Source organism: Cibotium barometz, chromosome 11, assembly GCF_041138505.1.
Source record: "Cibotium barometz isolate CiBa-2024 chromosome 11, ASM4113850v1, whole genome shotgun sequence".
NCBI classification, from domain to species: domain Eukaryota; kingdom Viridiplantae; phylum Streptophyta; class Polypodiopsida; order Cyatheales; family Cibotiaceae; genus Cibotium; species Cibotium barometz.
Genome location: NC_141056.1, coordinates 55,354,251 through 55,374,328, shown reverse-complemented (window position 1 = coordinate 55,374,328; position 20,078 = coordinate 55,354,251). Strand labels below are relative to the sequence as shown.

The window sequence follows — 20,078 nt, the reverse complement described above, 5'->3', positions numbered from 1 at the left end:
AATTCACGGTGACAATAGTTTCAAGTCTGACATTTCAAGGAAAAGCGTGAGCATGGTGTCTACTACATGGTGACTTTGTAGGCACAGCAGTTCAAACTTTTTGCTCCTATTGGCATTTCTCTAGAAAGAAAAATATACCAACAGAAAGTTCAATTATTTTCCGAACTAGACAAAAACCAAAGTGCAATCTTGACCCCATGAGAATCTACTCACATGCATAGCATAGACTATGTGCTATGGCATCCCCACTCACATCAGTGGTACCCAAGAGTGTAGGTTCATGCATAAAGAGATGTCACCTTAGTAGACAAATCTTCATAGATAAACCATCAAACTGAGTTTCTATCACTTCTTCGAGGTGAAGAGCAGACTCGACCATGATGAAGGCTAGCACTAAAGAGAGCATACACGCGCGCATAGCTGGTTGGACAATTGCACCACTTTGGATAGAAAGAACTAATATAAACCAGCTGGCTGCAACTTGGACGAAGACTTCAAAAGAAATCTGCATGTTCGCTATTATGGAAAAAAGAAATAGCAATGAACAGTTTAGGCTATTTTCTAAACTTAACAAAATGAATATATTATGCAACCCCCATTTCTATGTGGGACCAAGCTATTACATTTCACTAACTTCAAAGACTACTTTTACTAGCATGCTCTATATAAATCAATGGATCCTTATGAAAGAATGCGGAACCGCAGAGTACTTCGCATAGAGTGTAGGCATGGCGTGCAGATGGAGGCCAACCACCCCACCCGAAGATCCCATGAACCACCATAAAGGTGGGGGATAAGGGGAAACTAATAGGCATTTTGCCCTATATAGAGAAGTCAATTTGACCCCAACCCACTATGTGGAATAATAAACTGCCACATGGCCCCACCTGAAGATCCCATGAACCACCATAAAGGTGAGGGATGGGAGACCAATGGGCATTTTGCCCTATATAGGGGAGTCAATTTGACCGCAACCCACTATGTGGGATAATACACTGCCACATGGCAGCGTGAGAAGCAGGAGGGCAAGAATTCATTCCAACACCTTACACTTGGACGGTAGTCAAGCATTTATGAAACATTGTAGAAACATTTCAGAAAGATACAAAACATATGAAACATTTCTAAAACATGTTTCATACAAGGCGTTTCAGAAAATCCTAGCAACTATGCTCTGGGATGCTCCCAAGGGAAGCTATGGCTGGGCTAGTCCCTTTGAGAAGGTCCATTAAACTCAGATATATTTGAGTTTTGCAAGTTAATGTTGGTTCTTCTTAGAACACTGGGTACACAGGTAATCCCTGATATGTATTAATCAGAAACATTGAATTGTCTACACTCTGCATCTTACAAAAAGATCATGAAAATACAACTTTCAGCTTGCAGCAACTGTTTTCCCTGCTAGTATACATTAGCCCACCTGGTTGCAACTCTCCCAGAGCTGTCCGTTTTACGAAGACCTGGACAGTTGCAATCTTTGTTCTGCAGCTCTCCCTCTGAACCTTTCTCTTCCAATACCAAGCTTTCATCATTTGGTACTACATCCACAGAATACAACTTCAGTTCTGTGAAAAAAAAAAAACTATACCAACAGCTCACCCCTTAGTCAGGGAGCAAGTGTACCTGACTGCAATTGGTTCTGTTCTGTGGCGTTCTCTACCAGATGCTCACAACTGCTTAGAGTAACATCCTTACACTTAGGGCCACTTTCAGTTTGAATGCATGAAGGCTTCTTGCACACAAGGTCAGCAACAGGATCATCAGACGTTTTGGAGGAATCCTTCTGTTGATTGAAACCCTGATTCTCAGAATCCTCAGAACATTCATTTGCCTGCACCAGAGTTGTGCAAGCATCTGCAGTAGATAAGCCCAGACAACACTGAGCAGCTTCCTCCACAACACTGCCATTATTCCGGATCAACATCCCTTGCCGGGTACCCACTTCTTCCACCATTGGGCATACAATGGTACTACTTGTATGTTCCTGCGGCTGAGTAGGGCTACAAGAGGAAAGGCCTTCTGAAGTAGCAATACAGGAGCCCTGTTTTGTCCAGGATGTTAGATGACTCTCACAAGCTCCAAACCTTACAGAAGCCGTTTGGATGACATTACTTTTTATCATAGTTGATTCTGAAGTAGAAAAAGTTATCTCAGGTGGACCCATAACAGGTATGGGTCTTTCAGGGGTAGTCAAAAACAAATCCTCTACATTTCTGATACCATCAGAATTCTTCACCATTGGCCTTACGAGCAATGTAGATTGTTGATGACACTGAGAATCACTTCCAGCCTCTCTTGATGTGTCATTTTGGATTGCATTCAAGGGTATGGAATAGCTCAAGCTAGACAGCTCTACCCTCCTCTGTTCATTACTGTTTCTGTTTTCCATAGATTGCAAGGTTACGTTGGATTGAAAAGAACCTGCTACACCAGTTGCATCATTATCTTCCACACGCTTATGCAAACTTGGAAAGCTCGGTGCATTGTGAACATCAGGGAACATGCAAGACTGCATCAGATGAGAACCGCCAAGTAGAATATCCCTTTCTGAATTTATCTGTGGCATGCAAAGTTCTCTATTTCTTTGATCATTACGAAGCCAATTCATGGTGTAGATCCCCTCCTTGGTTTGACCCATGGCGCCACCAAAAGTAGCCAATCTTCCCAAATTAAAATGGTCCACATTTGGTTGTGTATTCTGCTCCCATGCTAACCATCACATGCAAAAAAGCAAAGAGTTAAGGCCCCATAACAAGCAAGCAACATCAATAGCGTCAAAACCCATAATTCACCTTATATGCTCAAGAAATACAGCAGATAAATGGCCAGCAAAGCAACCTGTTTGACCGGCCCTTTCATAAGCAGATGGCTTGGCTTGTGTGATTGTGTCACCAGAAAGCCTAGATTGCAAAGAGTTCGAGTATGCCGATCCCAAGGACAAATTATGTTGAGAAGGCTGTCCTAGCCTTAATTCAAAGTTCGAGGTCAGCATGTCTTTCTCCACTTGAGCCATATCTTGGGCGGTATTACTCAAACTACACAACCTGGCACCTTTTTGAAGACTTTTACCATTGAAAGATGAAGCTTTCTCTGTCACAGGCTTAAATGGCTGACTTCCAATTTTGGAAAGGTTTACATGTTCAGTAACAGGAGAAGCTCCGACTTCATTACCCCAAAACAAGCGAGTAGCATCTTGGTTCTTGGTTGTGTTATCATAAGAATTCTGAAGAAATGCCAGGTTTACATTGAAGTCATTTCCAGCAATTCCTTTATAAGGCTTATCCAAATTTATCGGCTCGATGTCATCCAAATTTTGGGATCCTAATCCACAAGCATTGCCATGGACAAGACCCATTCTTGCAGTTCTGCTTCCTGAAAGATTGGAATTCCCCAGACCAATCGAAGAATGCCAATTGACTTGGTTTTTCAATGTGGAACAGTCCCCCTGGAAGAATGAATCAGCCCCTTTGTGAGAGCTCTGGCCGTGGTCTTCTCTGTGTTTGGCATGATCACCCTCTGGGCCATTCGATTCATCCCACTCCCAGCCCACATGGTCCTCCGGAACCTTCACCTGGGAAATTTCAACAAAGAAATTACAGGGTGGCACTTAGAATCTTATGATACAGTGACCCCACACTCTCCACTTCCGTTCCTTAAGGCATTTCTGTAGAACTCACCCCAAACTGAGAAAAAAATGTTTTGCGCCACTGTACAAGGCTCTCACCACCTTCCATTAGAACAGTGCTCCCTGGGTTGACGGTGAAGAGACCAGCATGCTGCAATCACGAAAAAAGTGTCAATTTATCTACATCAACTGGCATACAAATCATATAAAAATGTGTGATCCGTTTCTAAAAGTTTCAGGCCAAATGATCTTTGTAAGGATAAAAGCTTACAAAATAGCCATCAAGAAATCCACATCAAAGAAAAAACTTTGTCAAGGTGGGAGGAAATAGAGAGAGATGATGATGATGATAGCAAGCATTGAATGAAGGCCAAATGTGGCTTTGATAAAGTATCAAACCACATCACACCCAGAGATGGCTCCCTCTTATCATCCTTTTAAGAAAAATCAGTTTGAGGGAGTCCTTAACTTTAGGGTCACTTTACATTGGACTTGTGCCTATTACTTAGTAACTTCCTTCAATCAATTAGCTAAGTATCTATCACCAAAACCACTAATTGTGGGCAATAGTCTAACATCATCAATATTGTCATTCTAGTAATTTTTTTGGAGATATCTTTCCTTTAACAGAGGACCCCCCATCAAACATGTAAGTTAGCAGGTAAGGAAATCTCCAAATTGGCCGTCAATGCTTCACTTTGCTGCTGGTCACCATCATAATCACCAGGTGCTATGGGTCGCCAACATCATCACCAACAGCGCCCTCCCCCATACCCCCCCCCCTCCCCCCTCCTTCTGGCGAGATCCTGCAATCCATCTCAACACTAAAGTGCTCAGTTGTTTAAGCAACGGTACAAAGGGAGGCGCATGCATCATCTGTACCTGCTGTCTCAGCAACAGTCAAAGCCCATCTGCACAGAAGGCATCGAAAAAAACTGTAATCCAAGACGACAAGCAAAGTTGCAAACAAGCTGCTGGAGCTCCCCCCGTGTGCGCAACTGCACCAGCCCTCCATCGCAATCGCCTTCCAGCTTCTGCACACTACCCCTGCCCCCCTTCCTATGTGCTGCCCCCCAACCCTTGCCCTCTCCTCCCCGCTGCCTTCCGCCTTGCTGCCCGCCACCTCCCCCTGTGGTGCCTCCCGCCTGAGCCCTCCCCCTCCACCTTCCTTCGCGCTGCCCTGCCCTTCGCCCCCCGCCTGTGCTCACCCTTCGCCTTCTTCCTTCTCGGGCCGCCTCCTCGCCTTCCCCATTGCCGCCCCCTTCTCCCGTCCGTGCGCAACCCAGCTCCCTTACCCCCTTTCATTCAGTGCCTCTACCTACCCTGTTCCTTCTTCACCTCAGCCCTCCCTCTTGGAGGTGGCAATTCGCGTAGCTACTCTCGGGTTGTCGCATGACTCAAAGTTGTGGTGGATTATCCCATATGCAAGAGCATGGGAAGACAAAGAGCCATATATCGGGTGTGGTGGCACCTTGTTATAGATATCTCCTCTGGCCAGGTTTTTGGGGGGAGCAACGGCTGGGAGATGGAAGCCCAACCACCAACGTCACTCAATGCCCTGAGGTGGTGTGTGTGCTATTGTTGTGTGGCTCTAACATGGTATCAAAGCTCAAGCCTGTCTGTGTGCTCCTGGGCAGTCTTAGCCTCTATTGAAGATGCTCATATATAGGGTGTGGTGGCACCTTGTCATAGATATCTCCTCCGGCCAGGTTTTTGGGGGAAGCAATGGCGGGGAGATGGAAGTCCAGCCACTGAAGTTGCTTAGTGCCCTGGGGTGGTGTGCATGTTGCTGCTGCGTAACACTCCCCTCGCCTGCTCCTTTTCTACCTCAACCCCTCGCACAGCCTGCTAGACGGTGTTCCGTCACCCCTTTCCTTTAGTCCTACACCCACCCCCCCCCTTCTCCTTAGTCAGGAGCTTACAGCTTTCGGAGTTAGTTTAGGTGTGGCAAGTTTCGCATTCTTTGGTCTTGAACCCCCAGGACTCCATGGTAGTCGCTCCGTTATCCCCGACCAAGGCCACCATGCCTTGCCTCTCCTTTTCCGAAGAAGATCTCCAACTCCTCACTTTGGCAGTTGCCTCTTTGGAGGCCTCCACCTTGGTATGCAAGAATGTGGGTAGCCGCCCAGCGAGCGGACAATTCAGTAATCTATTATAGGCACACCTGGAAAGATCACAGACATTCATCCTCTTGGACATGGCTACTACCAGGTTGAGTTCGATTCACCTGCAACTTCAAACAGCGTCATGCAGCTAAGCCCTGTCACACTCCATACGGCCCAAGCCTTCTTTGCAAGGTGACAGCACGGCTTCGACCCGGCATCTGATCCTCTAGCTAGTGTAATGGTCCTTCTCCCGGGCATGTATTGGTCAGGTTCAACGTTTGATCCGGAACTTTCCATGGGCTGGCAGTGATGGGAGACCGGCCAAGGCCAAGGTGGCTTGGAGAGTGATCATTCAACTGCGACGCAAAGGGGGCATGGCATCATCAACCCCTCCATCTATTGGGCAAGTTGATTGGCGGTGAGCCTTGGAAGGACTTCCTCCTGGAGAATCTCTGCCCGCACTCCGACCTTGGGAACCCCTTGGCCTCAAAGCACGAGATGGATCTTTACAGAGTGTGGGCCATAGTTGCATGAAACGGCAACGGCAACGGCAACGGCCGGCTCTAGGAAACGGCAATGGTTCAAAACTAGGAAACGGAAATGGCTAGGAAACGGTGGATGTATGATACATAATATAAAAATAATGAGAAAATTATAATAGGGAAAAGTTTGAGGAGTACACCATCATAATTTGAAATAAATAGTGAGCAAAATTTGTAGGAAATCACTAAGCAAGCATTAGATGAGACAAATCAATGGGCGATTTTTTATTAGATATTAGGAAACGGAGAAACAAAAACAGTGACTCTCGGGAAACGGCATTTCCGCGTTTTCGAGCTAGGAAACAGCCGTTTCCTATTACTCTGATGCGGGCACATGGCTTTAGCCCAGCATTTGAGGACAAATTTGCAACCAATCTCTTGCGTGCTTGGGATCACCTCAAGCTGGCCTTGCAACAGTCAACCAACTAGCACATCGAAGCTTAGCAGTTGGCATTTGGCTGGCTATTGGGGGCAGACAAGCATTAGGTCAGAGGTGTGGCCATCCCCAAGAGTCTGGGCGTCACTGTCGTTGGGATTGCCCAAAGGCTTCGCAGGTCTCGCAGAGGATCCTACACATTTTCACTATGGATCGGGCTCCCGCCCATATTGTTACGTGGGGCACTATTTCCTGGGCCACTAAGGCCGCGATCATCATGCCGTATGAGGAGGAAGGTGGGGGACTAGCCCTTCAGATCTCTCACCTTCGTATTTTCATTGTGCCAATTCCAACTCCGTCTACTAGTTGATGGACCCAAGTTCTTGCCAAAGATGGGAGTTTTGCAATGGTATAGCCGCGTGGCATATATGGAGAGCTCGATGCAATGAAGCCATCGAAGGCACCCTCACGCCGCCAGCAGAGTCTATCCGAAGCATCTGGCTCAATATCATTCATACCCTCCATGGTCAGTGGGGGCAGCTTCAGGGCGGCTCAGACCGCATGAGGAAGCATCGGGAGGCCTTCCTCCGGATCTGGCGGCACGGTTCCTTTCTTACAAATAGGGGTGGCGAGCCCACTTGGCATTACAGACCACCTGTGTGGTTATCCCCCCTCCCCCCCCCCCAAATTGTATGAGATAGCCTTCTCCTCCTAGAGTGACCAGTCGGAGGAGAACTGCATCCTCCCCTTTGTTCATCTTGACTAGTGTTTCCCCCTTGGGGACAGATTTGTACTTAGCCATTTTAGTTGTTTTCTTGGTAACTAATAAAAGGATCTTTTTTCCATTTAAAAAAAAAACCCATCTGCACAGTTCTGTCTCAATTAGCAGACACATCGAAGGGGTCAACGTAGTACTCTGCAAACAACACTCACGAAGGTAACAGATATCATTTTCTAAAAATCTATCTTAATCAAAGCATTAATCCCAAATCTTCCATCATTTCATAAAATTAAGGGTACATACATGACATTAAGATGTTGCTATAGCCTCCTATAACATCATTTTCAAAAACCCCCAAATTTGGAAACCCTAATTTATCTATACAAGGGTAGACACTAGCTCAAATATTATAAGAGCTAAGACCCCCTTCTCATAGCATGGCCTCTCATCTATTCATTGTGTGGAAGGTCATAAGAAACTATATAGTAGCCATATAGACGAAGCTCTTCAATGCTTTCTTGAAACACACTCAAGAAAACATACCATTTTCTCCTTGCAAAGATAAAAGGGTAAGGCATTCAAAAATCCCAAGTAACAATCTTGCAAGAAAAAGAAAGAAATACTTAGCTTTTCTTGGCCAGTTTGTCATAAAGATGTATCTCCATACAAGTTGTCTTGAGCTTGATGAAATGATCCATGATACTAATATAGAAGAGAATACACACCAAGCTTAATAAAGCCAATTCAATGCTTCCAAGATAGATTTCACGAATCCATAGACCATGTTGACTTATGCTCGTGCCCTTGACGCATGATTGCTCCCATAAGTGGATAGGCTGACCGTATTTAACTACACTAATAGTCAGTGTTTATACCCCCACATGATCGTCTTCACACAAGAGTGTGATTATTGCAATTAAATACTTAAATTGGCCATAGCCTTAAACATCCACTTAAGTCCACAAAACTGTAAAAGAGAGATATGCACATTTGACACCACACAGAGGTCAAAACGGGCCGAACCCCCCCTTTGGAGAATTTTATTACCCAAGGAGAATAATATCATGTACAAGCTTTCTCTCCCCACGGGAGATGCCACATTATCCATATATGACCATCCTTTGACCATACACACAGGCTCATCAAAAAAAGCCCCAAAATACATGAATGTGTGGAAACCACCTCTTCCCATGAGGGAACTTACTACTAATCTTTCCCATGACCACGGGTCTTCAGGATGCCATATGTGATAGAAAAACTCAGCAATAGAACTGGTATAACAAGCACAATGACGGCACAATAAGTACACTAATTGGTATAGCAAGTACAATGGATGGTACAACAAGTACACAGCAGATACAAGGGTTGGTACAGCAAGCATAGCAAGTACATTGGTCGGAAATCATAATACAAGGATTAAATACATAGTCACAGGGGACGGAGGGGACGGAGGCTTGGAACACCGGGACGGCGCAGGGACGGGGACGGCGCAGGGACGGGGACGGCAGGGGACGGACGGACGTCCCCCTGGAGGCGTCCCTCACAAGGGACGGTGAAGGGGACGGCAGTAGGAACGGGGACGGCTGTGGGGGACGGCCCTGTGGGGGGACGGCAGGGAGCTATTCCGTGGTTTTTTTTTCCCGTTTCTAGCCGTTTGCGGGGCCGTTTCTAGCCGTTTGGGGAGGCCTTGAGCCTTTGAGGCTTGGGCCTTGAGGCTTGGGCCTTGGGCCTTGGCCCTTGCTCTCTAGGTTTGGCCTTTAGGCTTGAGCCTTGGGGCCTTGGGCCTTGGCCCTTGAGGCTTGGCCCTTGCCTCTCTCTCTCTCTCACTTGCCTATCTAATATCTATATAAGAACAAGGCTACAAGGCTACAAGCATGGAGTTTAGGCTTTAGCGTAAACGGCCCTTCGGGCCGGGGGGGAGTCATCTCCCCCCCGGACCCCCTGCAGAGAGGGGCTCACGCCCCCCTCCGCACCTTCCCCCAAGTAGGCTGGTGTGAAACTGCGCGCCGCAATGGATCCAAAATTTACAACCCATATGCAGTAGGTGTATAATAACTCACCGCATATGCATGTAGCCTGGTTGGCAGTGTGCCAACCTTCTCCAGAATCGTCTCAGACTCTCATGCTATCTGGCCACAATCGGCCACCATCCGGTGTTAATATGACTCAAAAGCTTACCATTTTATGTAAATTTGTGCTCATTTTGATGTACTTCCAAAGTAGAATAAGTGTAGAGTAGAAAAACTCTAAAAAAAAGTATTTTTTGAGTGCCGTTCCCTGCCCCGTCCCCGTTCCCTACTTATGGCCGTCCCCCGTCCCGTCCCCGTCCCCGTCCCCCGTTACCGTCCCCCGTTCCTTGTGACTATGATTAAATACCCTTGCCTTTAATATTTCTTCGTGATGGAAGCCTTCAAAACAGTCCCCAACAGTTGGTATACTTCATGGGCAACCTTCAAGAGAGAGAGAAAGAGAACAGCCAACATTAGGGCAGCCTATAACGGTGGTAGAGAGCCATAACCTTGGAGTAGAGAATCACCAAGAATAAAGAGGAGTTGCCAACATGGTAAAGGCTAGTTTGCAGCAATAGAGACTGAGAGAGGGCTCCAATTTATAGATTTGGGGCTCTCATGAGCTAGAATGGCAAGTAAAAGCTATAATGACAAGTGTAGAGCTAAGATGACAAGTGTGAGGACACTTGCCTCACTTTGATCCACTATCTTGCCACATGTCCCAATTTAAGAGATGGTTCCTCCCATACACTTCATCTCTAAAAATATCTCAACTCATAGACAATCTGTCAAGGGTGCTTAAACAAGCCCACCCATTTGCCTAGCTTACGGACGTAATGACGCGGGGTTGTGTGATCATTTGTATTCGAGGATAAACCCCCATTCCCAAAGCTTATATTTAGACATCGTGGAGTCCACCATACTACTTTCATAGCGGGAAATGTCTAGGTTGGTGACAAAGAACCTAGAAGGCACTGTTTCATGTGTCGGACAATGCACACCTGACCTTGGACACATGTGCAGGACAATGCACACCTGACCTCGGACGACTAGAGTGGAACCCTGGCTGACTCGTCCCAGACTGGGCTCACATGGGACCAGTTTTCCAACCCAAGTCCTGCACCTTCTGTGCAGATATGTCTACGTGGCATCCAAGTGCGGGATGCACGTGATAGGTAGAGCACTAGAATGCCCAAGCGGAGGTGCCATGTGTGTCTCCACCACTGCATGTACTGGGGCGTCATCGCAGAAGCTTGTGAGGAGCCAGGGATAGGGCCCACCCACAGGTGTGTAGTCTAGGAAATCTCCCCAAAAAAAAAAAGTGTTCTTATTGTGCCCAAGTATGTCCCACCTATTGGTGCATGTCCTCAGCACATATGAATGCCTATTGGGCAATCAAATGCTGCCCAATCACTCCATAATCTGCCTCTAACTTTACCTGCTGGGTCTATGAGCATCAGGATTAGCACATGCACATGACAGTTTCATACCCTGTATAAGGGTACCTTGGCACATTAGTAGGCCATCTCATCATTGGTAAGTGTTGCCAAGCTTGCGAGCCAGCCTCCTCCCTCAGCCCCATGGGCCATCAGGAGGAAGAAAACAGAAGCAAGGACAAGACCACCAGGTCATGGGCAAAAGCAACTTGTTCTTCCAGCAGTGCTGAAAAAAAAATGCAAGGTTTTGTAACTCCAGGAGGCTGCCAGTACACAGCGACCAACAGCAGCAGGTCCCAGGCAGCCTTCAGTCCCAAACACAAGTAAGAATGGGGTGTTTTCCCTGTGGGAAAACCCTCAGCTCAGGTCAGATTCAGTTCAGGACAGATTTGTCCACAAATACTCCCTTCGGAGGGGGGGCCCTTAAGTGGGTGGTTGGGACCCCGTCGGTGTATTGTGTATGTTTCTATGTTTCTTGTTTCTCTCTATCTCCTCTTCCATAATCAGCAAATTAACGCACACCTTAACCACAATAAAGAGCTTCTGCTACACCACATGTAACACAATTGGCCGCAGCTTAGACAAAGACTTCAAAAAGAAATCTGCATGTCTGCTTATACAGCAAAAAGATAAACCAATGGAAAGTTCAAATTATTTTCCAAACTTAATAAAAAGACTCAACCATGATGAAGGCTAGCACTAAAGAGCATGCGGCACATAGCAACAAAGGCATACACACACGCGCCATGGCTGGGTGGGCAAATTGCACTGCTTTAGATAGAAAGGATTAAAATAAACCAGTTAGCCACACCTTGGATGAAGACTTCCAAAAAAAAATGCATGTTTGCTGATATAGCAAAAAGATAAACCAATGGAAAGTTCGCATTATTTCCCAAGGTTATCACAAGAAGACCAGAAAGAGTGGGTGCACTCTGGGAGCACTTTACAGTGAGGTGGTGCTCCTAAAACAGAAGTATACTGACCTCTCCTTCCGGTAAATCTCATTGGCGCTCCTCTCATGGAATCATCTTCCAGTAATGGCTGCGGGCACCTCTAATCTATGCACATTCCAAGAGATGATGCGCATGAATAGGGGGAGAGATTACAGACTCTGCTAGAGTCTCCCTCCATGGGAGCACTGATCATCACTGCAGGGTAAAGGCAATGATGGTGGAAACCAATACACTTGGACAAGCAAAACCACTGGGCTCTGGGCCACACTGCAAGTGGATGATCCAACTCATAATGTTGATACTTGTAGTAAACTCCCCACTCTGCAACAAAGTTGATGTAAATGAAAATGAATAAGGGACCCTTCACCTCCTCAAGCGAGCCATCGGCTGAACCATGGGCCATGCATGTCAGATAAGGTCTATGACCCAGAGATCAGCAAGGAACTTAAGTCGTAGAAGGAAACGCTTGCCCAAAGTGTGTTGTCTGCAGAGGAATGATCACACTTGTTGTGATCTCACACCACGCTGGGAAGGAAGGAAAATACTGCAGCCCTAAATCCCTAAGGATAGAGCAAGCATGCTGGAGAACCACACAGATGCCATTGTAAGTACACATGGAAGAAAAGTATACCCTACTACCAATCACACTCGTGATCTCACACCAGGCTCAGAAGGAAGGAAAATACTGCAGCCCTAATCCCTAAGGATGGAGCAAGCATGCTGAAGAACCACACAGATGGCATTGTAAGTACACATGGAAGAAAAGCATACACTACTACCAATGTTGGCTCGCAACCGCCAGATCCCTCCTGCACTCCCCCCCCCCCCCCCTTCTGCCAATCCCAAAAAGAAAAAAAGAAAAAACAACACCTTGTGTTTGAACAAAAAAACAGCTTGAAGGCTAATATGGGTCTGCTACCATAGGCCAGAGCTATGGCATCCCCATCCTTAAGAGGTACATATCCTACCATTGACCATTGTACATTCCGAACTCATGCTCTCATGGCCTCTTTTCTCTATTTTATGAGGCCTCAAAATTCAGGCTTCATCTCGTCTACCTACCCTGCAACTCATAGTCTTGTCAACCCCACTTTGCATTCATGGGATGCATGTGACGCCCAATGCAAGTTCTTGCAATTTCAGCAATTCTCTTTTCATTTGCTTGATGGTAGAGCTATAGTCTATGTAAGATTGTTTGTGCCAATGAAGCAAGTGGAGCCCAAGAAATTCAAACCTCCAAGGTGTCCTCTACCTGGTTACTAACCAATCCCAACCCTCTTTCACATTTCTTTTCTTCTTGCAGCAAGCAATGGCGATTTCTATTTACACTGTCAGCAAATGCAGATGTAGTTGAAAAAGACCACATGGCTCATAAGCAAAAGATGAGAGCAAACAAATGGCTTCAAAATAGAAGATGCAAGCATGCCAATTTAAACATAAACGCAGAATTCCAAGCCTTACCTCACTAAATTTAGCAACCGACATATGCCAATTGTGGCAAGAGCACATCACACCGAACCGTCCCGTTTCTGCCAGAATTAGCTCACCACCTGTATACAGTAAAAGAGTCTGCTATTAGAGACACAGCAAACATCAAGCACTGCAGTAGCCAAAAAACACCTGACTCCTTGTGGACAGCCAATAATGGCTTCTCTTGTTCTTTAGAACCATTACCATCACTATAAATCTGCTAAAAGCTGAAGATAATAACTTTTTGGTACAAAAGCCTGACCAATGTTTCAGAGCAATACCTAATAAAGAACCAGAAATGCTGGAACAAAAGACCCGTGGCCTCAAATGAGGTTTTCGGTAAGCCTGTTCATTGATGAATCTGATAGAGGCATCCAACACTGGCTGTGTTGCATTTCTATGCATAGAAGGAAAGTGCTTCTCGGTATGTATGCTTTGAACATGCTGAATTTTGTTGTCAGTTTGCCAGGGTGTTACTTGGTACGGAGGTTGCAACTCCATCTCAGCCAAATGAGAGCTCGCAGACAGGGCTTGTTTGTACATCTCCAAGCCGCCTGGCCTCGGAATAGCAGAGTCAAATTTACCAGCATTTCCTGTTCTAGAGGGTTGAATCAAATCTCGCCCTTGAGCACCTTGTGGATAATCAGTGACTGTTCCCGGAGTTCCCAGAGCCCCTACTCTCCCCACAAAGGGAAGGCTTCCAGAGGCCATCAGGGGCCATCCTCCTGCATCTAAAGCATTGGTAGAGCTAGCTGTATACCAAGGTTGATTTGATGCCACATAAGAGGAGCGGGCTATGGCCTTTTGTTGAAAATCTGATTGAAACTGCTGTGGGTTCTCTGACAACATGGCTAGCAAGGGGTATGGAGCCTGTGGCTTTCCCACTTTTGGATGTAAACTTTGTGAGTTAAGATTTAACATGTTCGGAAATGTTGGCTCTTGTCGAATAGTCCTCTCGATGACACAGATCTCTTGAGCAATGTACGGATTCGGGTATCGTCCTGTCCCAGTGTCAACCTGCATGATAAGCAATAAGGAGCATGAGAAAAAAAAAAGCCTAACACAGTGTCGGTAAGGCAGTAAGATGCACTCAGCACTTCAAGCATAAACGTTCAGCAGCCAGAAACAGTTACATTACCTGGTTCAGTGGTCCTGGCCAATGGACCCATTGAGAAGAAGGCCGGTTGGTGCCCTTGAGCTGCCAAAAATCATCCATAGCTGCAGAGAGAGGGCTTTAGCCACAGAGCAGCAGTTCTCACCCCACCTCTTGCATTCCGAAACCCTGATTGCACAGAATGGTTGCTTGCTTCAGCTCCCTATGATCGTTCTGTAACTGCCTTTCACATCCACCCCTGCATCCTGAAACCCAATCTGCAGAAAGCACCTGTTTCGCTGGCCCGGGGTTACCCCAGCCCAACCCCAACTGGTGACAGTGCCTGTCGCAGACTGTTTATTACCTCGTTCCCTGCATCCCGAAACCCTAATCGCAGATGGTGACTGCTTTAGTCGACCAGTAGCTCCCCAACCCCTCGTTTTGGAACCCTAATTGCAGACAATGTCCAATTGGGCAGCACATTGCACAAAGCTTACCTGATGGGCAGTACTGTAAAAGCTGATTTTGACTATCCTTAGCTCAGCCAGTCACGCTCAGCTGCAGCGTCCACAGCCCGTCATTCACTGCCCCATTACCCGACCCAATTGACCATTCAAAGGGACAACTCACCTGCAGTGAGCAAATCTGGGAGCCTGCAGTGCGTAAATCTGAGAGCCTGGAAAAAAATGAGCTGTAGGGCTTTCGACCTTTCGCGTGTGTGTGTAGGAGACGCTGTCCATTACATCTTTGTTTAACAGACAGGGCCACAGGGGGGGGTGCAGCACTGCAGCACAGATGAGACAGCGGGGGCATGGAATGGGTGCACCAAACATGGGTTTGCGTGTCAACGCCTCCCAATTTCCTGTGGATATTTTAAAGCACGAATTTCTCGTTTCAATGTCTACAAGTAGGTGGCCTGCGCGCGGCATGAAGTTTTTGCTTGTATTCATACATATGTATATGCGTATGCAAGTGTACGACTGTATATATCTATACATATGTATATGCGTATGCAAGTGTACGACTCAGTGTGTATATATCTATACATGTATATGTGTCTGCGAGTATGTGTAACTGTGTATTTGCATGTATGTGTGTATTTATGTATATGCTTGTGTGTATGTGTTTATTTGTGAGTCTCGTATAAACGCATATATGCGTCTCTCTCACATGCATTCTCTTTATGTCTGTCACGTAGACAGACACACATACACGCCCCCGAGCTCTCTTCTCACACACATAGAAACCCCCTCTCTCTTTTACCCACCCTCCACACATACGTATGTGATTGTGTATGCGCATATGTGTGTGAATGTGTTTATATATAAATGAATATACGTTAGTAAATATATATTTGTGTGTGTCCCTCTCACATGCATTATCTCTATGTCTCTCTTATGTGCACAAACACAACCCTCTCTCACACACATACACGTGCACATTCTCACACCCGTCTCGCACACTCTCTCATACACATATAGAAACTCTCTCTCTCTCTCTCTCTCTCTCTCTCACACACACACACACCCTTCATATGCACATACACACACACACACCCTTTACATGCACGTATGTGACTATGTACATGCATGTGTATATGATTGTGTTTAAATATAATAGTATGAATATAATATTATTATTTATTTACTATATGTATATTGATTTATATATCAATATTATACTATTATATATTTTCTATATACATTTTTTTATTTTGTATTTATTTATTTATTATATATTTATATTAAATTATCATACACACACAAAGAGCAACTCTCTCTCTCTCTCTCTCTCTCTCTCTCTCTCTCTCATACATACACATACACCCTCCATACGCACGTATGTGACTGTGTATATGCGTGTATGTGTGTGAATGTGTGAATGTATATTGATTTATATACCAGTATTATATTATTATATATTTTTAATTTTCTTATTTTGTATTTATTTACTTATTATATATTTGTATTAAATTATCATACACACACAGAGAACAACTCTCTCTCTCTCTCTCTCTCTCTCTCTCTCTCTCTCTCTCATACATACACATACATCCTCCATACGCACGTATGTGATTGTGTATATGCGTGTATGTGTGTGAATGTGTTTATATATAATATTATTGTATATTTACTATATGTATATTGATTTGTATATCATTATTATATTATATTATTATATATGTTTTATTAAAAATTGAATTTTCTTATTTTATATATTTTATATATTTATATTAAATGGATAATAATGTTATACGCATGTGTGTACATGTATGTACGCGTGTATGCATGTGTGTGAATGTGTTTATCTGTGACTCTCTTACACTCATGTTACGGAGGCTTGTCAATAGAATGGCAAAGTGCATCATCCGCATAGCATTAGAGGTGGAGAAAACCCATGCAGCAGTTCTAGTCCAACATATAGCACTAACCAACCACATCACTATAGGCATACTGCACGCTCATACTTATGGACGAGGTCATGGTGGTGCAACAGGTGTACCTTTCTAGTGTTATTACTATTACTACAAAGCAATCGGTCTCATCCTTATAGACGAGGTCATGGTGGTGTGTAGCAGGTGTACCTTTCCAATGTTATTACTACAAAGCAATCTGTCCCATAAGATGGAGCGCCCAATGTGGTAGTAGCATTAGCACGAACTCCAGAAAACACAAGCGGAGAGGTCCACTTTGGCCCAACCTTAGTAGTCTCAACCTCATGCAAATTTAGCCATATTTGGAGGCGTTTGAGCCTTCGCAGATTATCTGGTAGTCACAAGGGCACAAGGCCCATTAGCTGATTTAGAGAATCGGGATGGACCAAGGACCAAGGAAAAATACTAAACTTGTGAGGACCAATGGTGTGTCTGGGACAACAAAGTCACCAAGATGGTGCAAGAAGCACAGGGCAAGGTCCCGAATGCTCAGAAAGCTCCTCTGCCAAGGACAGTGGTAGCAGATAGCTTAAAGGCCATTCAATCAAAGAAATTAGTCTGAAAGAACCAAAAAGGATCCAAGGTGCAATGTAGAGCTAGAAAATGTTGGACGCATCAGGATCAAGTAACAAAGGTGTAGTGTAGAGCTAGAAAGTGCCAGAAGCATTAGGGTCAAGCAGCAGTGGTGCAATGCAGGGCCAAAAAAGTGTCAAAAACACCAAAATTAGGCTGCAGAGCCAGCACAGCTACTATAGAGGAACTGTCTTACACAATAAATCATATTGTTGAAGTTTAGAAGGAAGGAGGAAATGAAAAAGTTAGCCTAGTTAAAGACAGTGGAATAATCCAAGATCAGTGCTCAGCCAAGAGAGGGTATATATTTTGCCTCAGAAATTTGGAAGCAAGGGATAGACAACTAAAGAATCGTGTGAATATGATCTATGGGAGGACTTGTAAAAGATGAAGCTCAACATTACATTGGATCTATTCTTGTGTTTAGTGCCTAATTATGAGCAACAACCACTGAAAAGGATAGTACCTATGGAGAAATTGGTGGAAGTTCAAACCAGCAGCTATTAGGTAAATGCAGTACAATGTGAATCAATAATAGAACTAGTTTCGAACTATGATGAATTAGTCCCGGAGGTCACAGTAACATTCAAAGGTCAGACAATGTCTGGAATTCTTATAAACAGAGGATCTAGAGTCAACGTCTTGTCAAAAGAAATGGCCCACAAATTAGGCATCACAACGGCACCCTTTGCCATCATCATTTACCATTAGAGGATGTCAACACCTGTTTCAATCGCACTTAGTTAGAGATGGTAGGGTTCTCTCCCATGGAACCCTGAGACCATCAGCCCAAATGTATGGGAACAGTTGCATCAAGTGCAGAAGGATGGGGTGATAAAGACAGCTACACAAAGATCTCATTTATTCATTTGCTGAGAATATGTGGCCAAGCTGTTTCATTTGCCGTTGGAGGGAGCTATAAAGTTTCGTCGATCATCACAAAAGAGGACATGGAGTTCTACTTTGGCTCCAAAGGGTTTGGCAGGGAGTATAAACTCAACAATCACAAAGAAGCTCAAAATAGATTGCACTTTAGGGTTATCATTGAAATGATCATCCTCACCCCACAAGCTCCCTTACATGTCAAAGAAGGCACTGGGTTTATATCTGTATGCATCTACTGGTTAGGTTGTTACATGGGCACATATTTTGTTTAATCATTTGCAAAGTAGAGCTTAAGAGTATAGCCCCTAACTCATTTGCAAGTAGAGCTTAAGAGTATAGCCCCTAACTCAAAGATCAAGATTGCTTAGTATCTACATTTGCAAGTAGAGCTTAAGAGTATAGCCCCTAACTCAAAGATCAAGATTGCTTAGTATCTACATTTGCAAGTAGAGCTTAAGAGTATAGCCCCTAACTCAAAGATCAAGATTGCTTAATCATTTTGTTTAATCATTTGCAAGTAGAGCTTAAGAGTATAGCCCCTAACTCAAAGATCAAGATTGCTTAGTATCTACACTTTCTCCATTAGGGGATCTCAACCACTCTGTAGATCCCTTACAACTGCCTCCTCTCAGGAGCAAAGAGTACACCATACTTTTAGAAGAAAGTGAAGAAGTTTCAAGATAAGGAGGAGGAGGGGTCCCATAAGGAAACAATTAAAGAGAAAACCCTAGAGAAAGAGTTGGAAGTAGAAGTGTAGATAGAGAAATCAACACCCAAGGAATTCAGAGCATTAGAGAGGTAGAAACTAGCAAAGATAACTCTAGAGAATCCTGATGTGTCGCAGAATCTAACCACCATCCACTAAACTCCTGATGTGGCAGGTAGTTCAATTCCACTAGCATTTCTGGATGAGGAATATGAGGATAAGCCATTGGTGAACATGTCTTAGGTGGGAACCGCAGCTTAGACACCGATGGGGTTGTTATAAAGATGGTCAGGGGTGTAAGTGCTAGTAGTTGGGGCCCAGGGCAGTGCCCCGGTTGGGGGTCCCTAGCGGGGCTTGTAGTTCCCTTGGTGGGGTGGGAGAGCCCCTAGCTCGACGATATTGAGAATATTCTTGGAATATTTCCTAGGATACCTAAGTTCATTATTAGTGGGCAGGACGGTTGGCTACGTTCTTGATATGTGGACGGTTGGCTACGTTCTTGATATGTGGACGGTGAACTGTGCCCATACCACATAACTACGTTCTTGATATGTGGACGGCTGGCTACGTTCTTGATATGTGGACGGTTGGCTACGTTCTTGATATGTGGATGGTGAACTGTGCCCATACCACATAACTATCTACATTGTATATGCGTCTCTATCTCACCATTTGCAACACTATATATGGACATAGTTATATTATCACAAGCTAAGGTATCCAATGATTGTAAGTATCCACACCCTTTACACTTAGTACTTCCTCCATCCAATTCCTCCATCCAAAGTCTGTATTTAATGAGGAATTGGCAAGGGAGAAGAGTACTTATTCTCCAACACTATCTAGTGGGTTCATGGGCTTAGCCCAAGGAATCCTAGGATACAATTATGAGCCTAAAAGAGATGCTCCATAGGCTACCAAGGGACAGCCATCGAGCTTAGAAAGGGAAGTAGTAGACATTAGAAGACCCAAGAGTAGAGGGCAACAACAATTCATGGAGGAATGATAGTTACCAGGGGGCATCAATCCTTAACCCATGGTACAACTTACTCCTAGAATTAGAAGGGATTCTATAAGTGCCCAAATGTTAAAACCCTAAGATCTCTCTAGATAATCATCATGCATAAACATGCATAAACTAGGCATAAAC

General features: G+C 44.8%; 1 protein-coding gene across 3 annotated transcripts in view; it reads right to left on the bottom strand.

Annotated features, from left to right (window-relative positions):
• The window catches only part of LOC147634347 (uncharacterized), a 31,314-nt gene extending 16,061 nt beyond the window's left edge, over nucleotides 1-15,253 (bottom strand). For 2 of the 3 annotated variants that reach the window (XM_086805492.1, XM_086805494.1), the window contains exons 1-7: nucleotides 14,376-15,253; nucleotides 13,519-14,254; nucleotides 13,229-13,317; nucleotides 3,678-3,776; nucleotides 2,839-3,571; nucleotides 1,624-2,709; nucleotides 1,421-1,538 (exon numbers count right to left, since the gene is read on the bottom strand). In XM_086805492.1, the coding sequence (XP_086661618.1) occupies nucleotides 1,421-1,538; nucleotides 1,624-2,709; nucleotides 2,839-3,571; nucleotides 3,678-3,776; nucleotides 13,229-13,317; nucleotides 13,519-14,254; nucleotides 14,376-14,453 (2,939 nt within the window). In that variant the 5' untranslated portion in view covers nucleotides 14,454-15,253. The remainder of the gene's footprint in view (nucleotides 1-1,420; nucleotides 1,539-1,623; nucleotides 2,710-2,838; nucleotides 3,572-3,677; nucleotides 3,777-13,228; nucleotides 13,318-13,518; nucleotides 14,255-14,375) is intronic. The other variant, XM_086805493.1, reaches the window with a different exon arrangement.
• Between the last annotated feature and the right edge of the window lie 4,825 nt (nucleotides 15,254-20,078).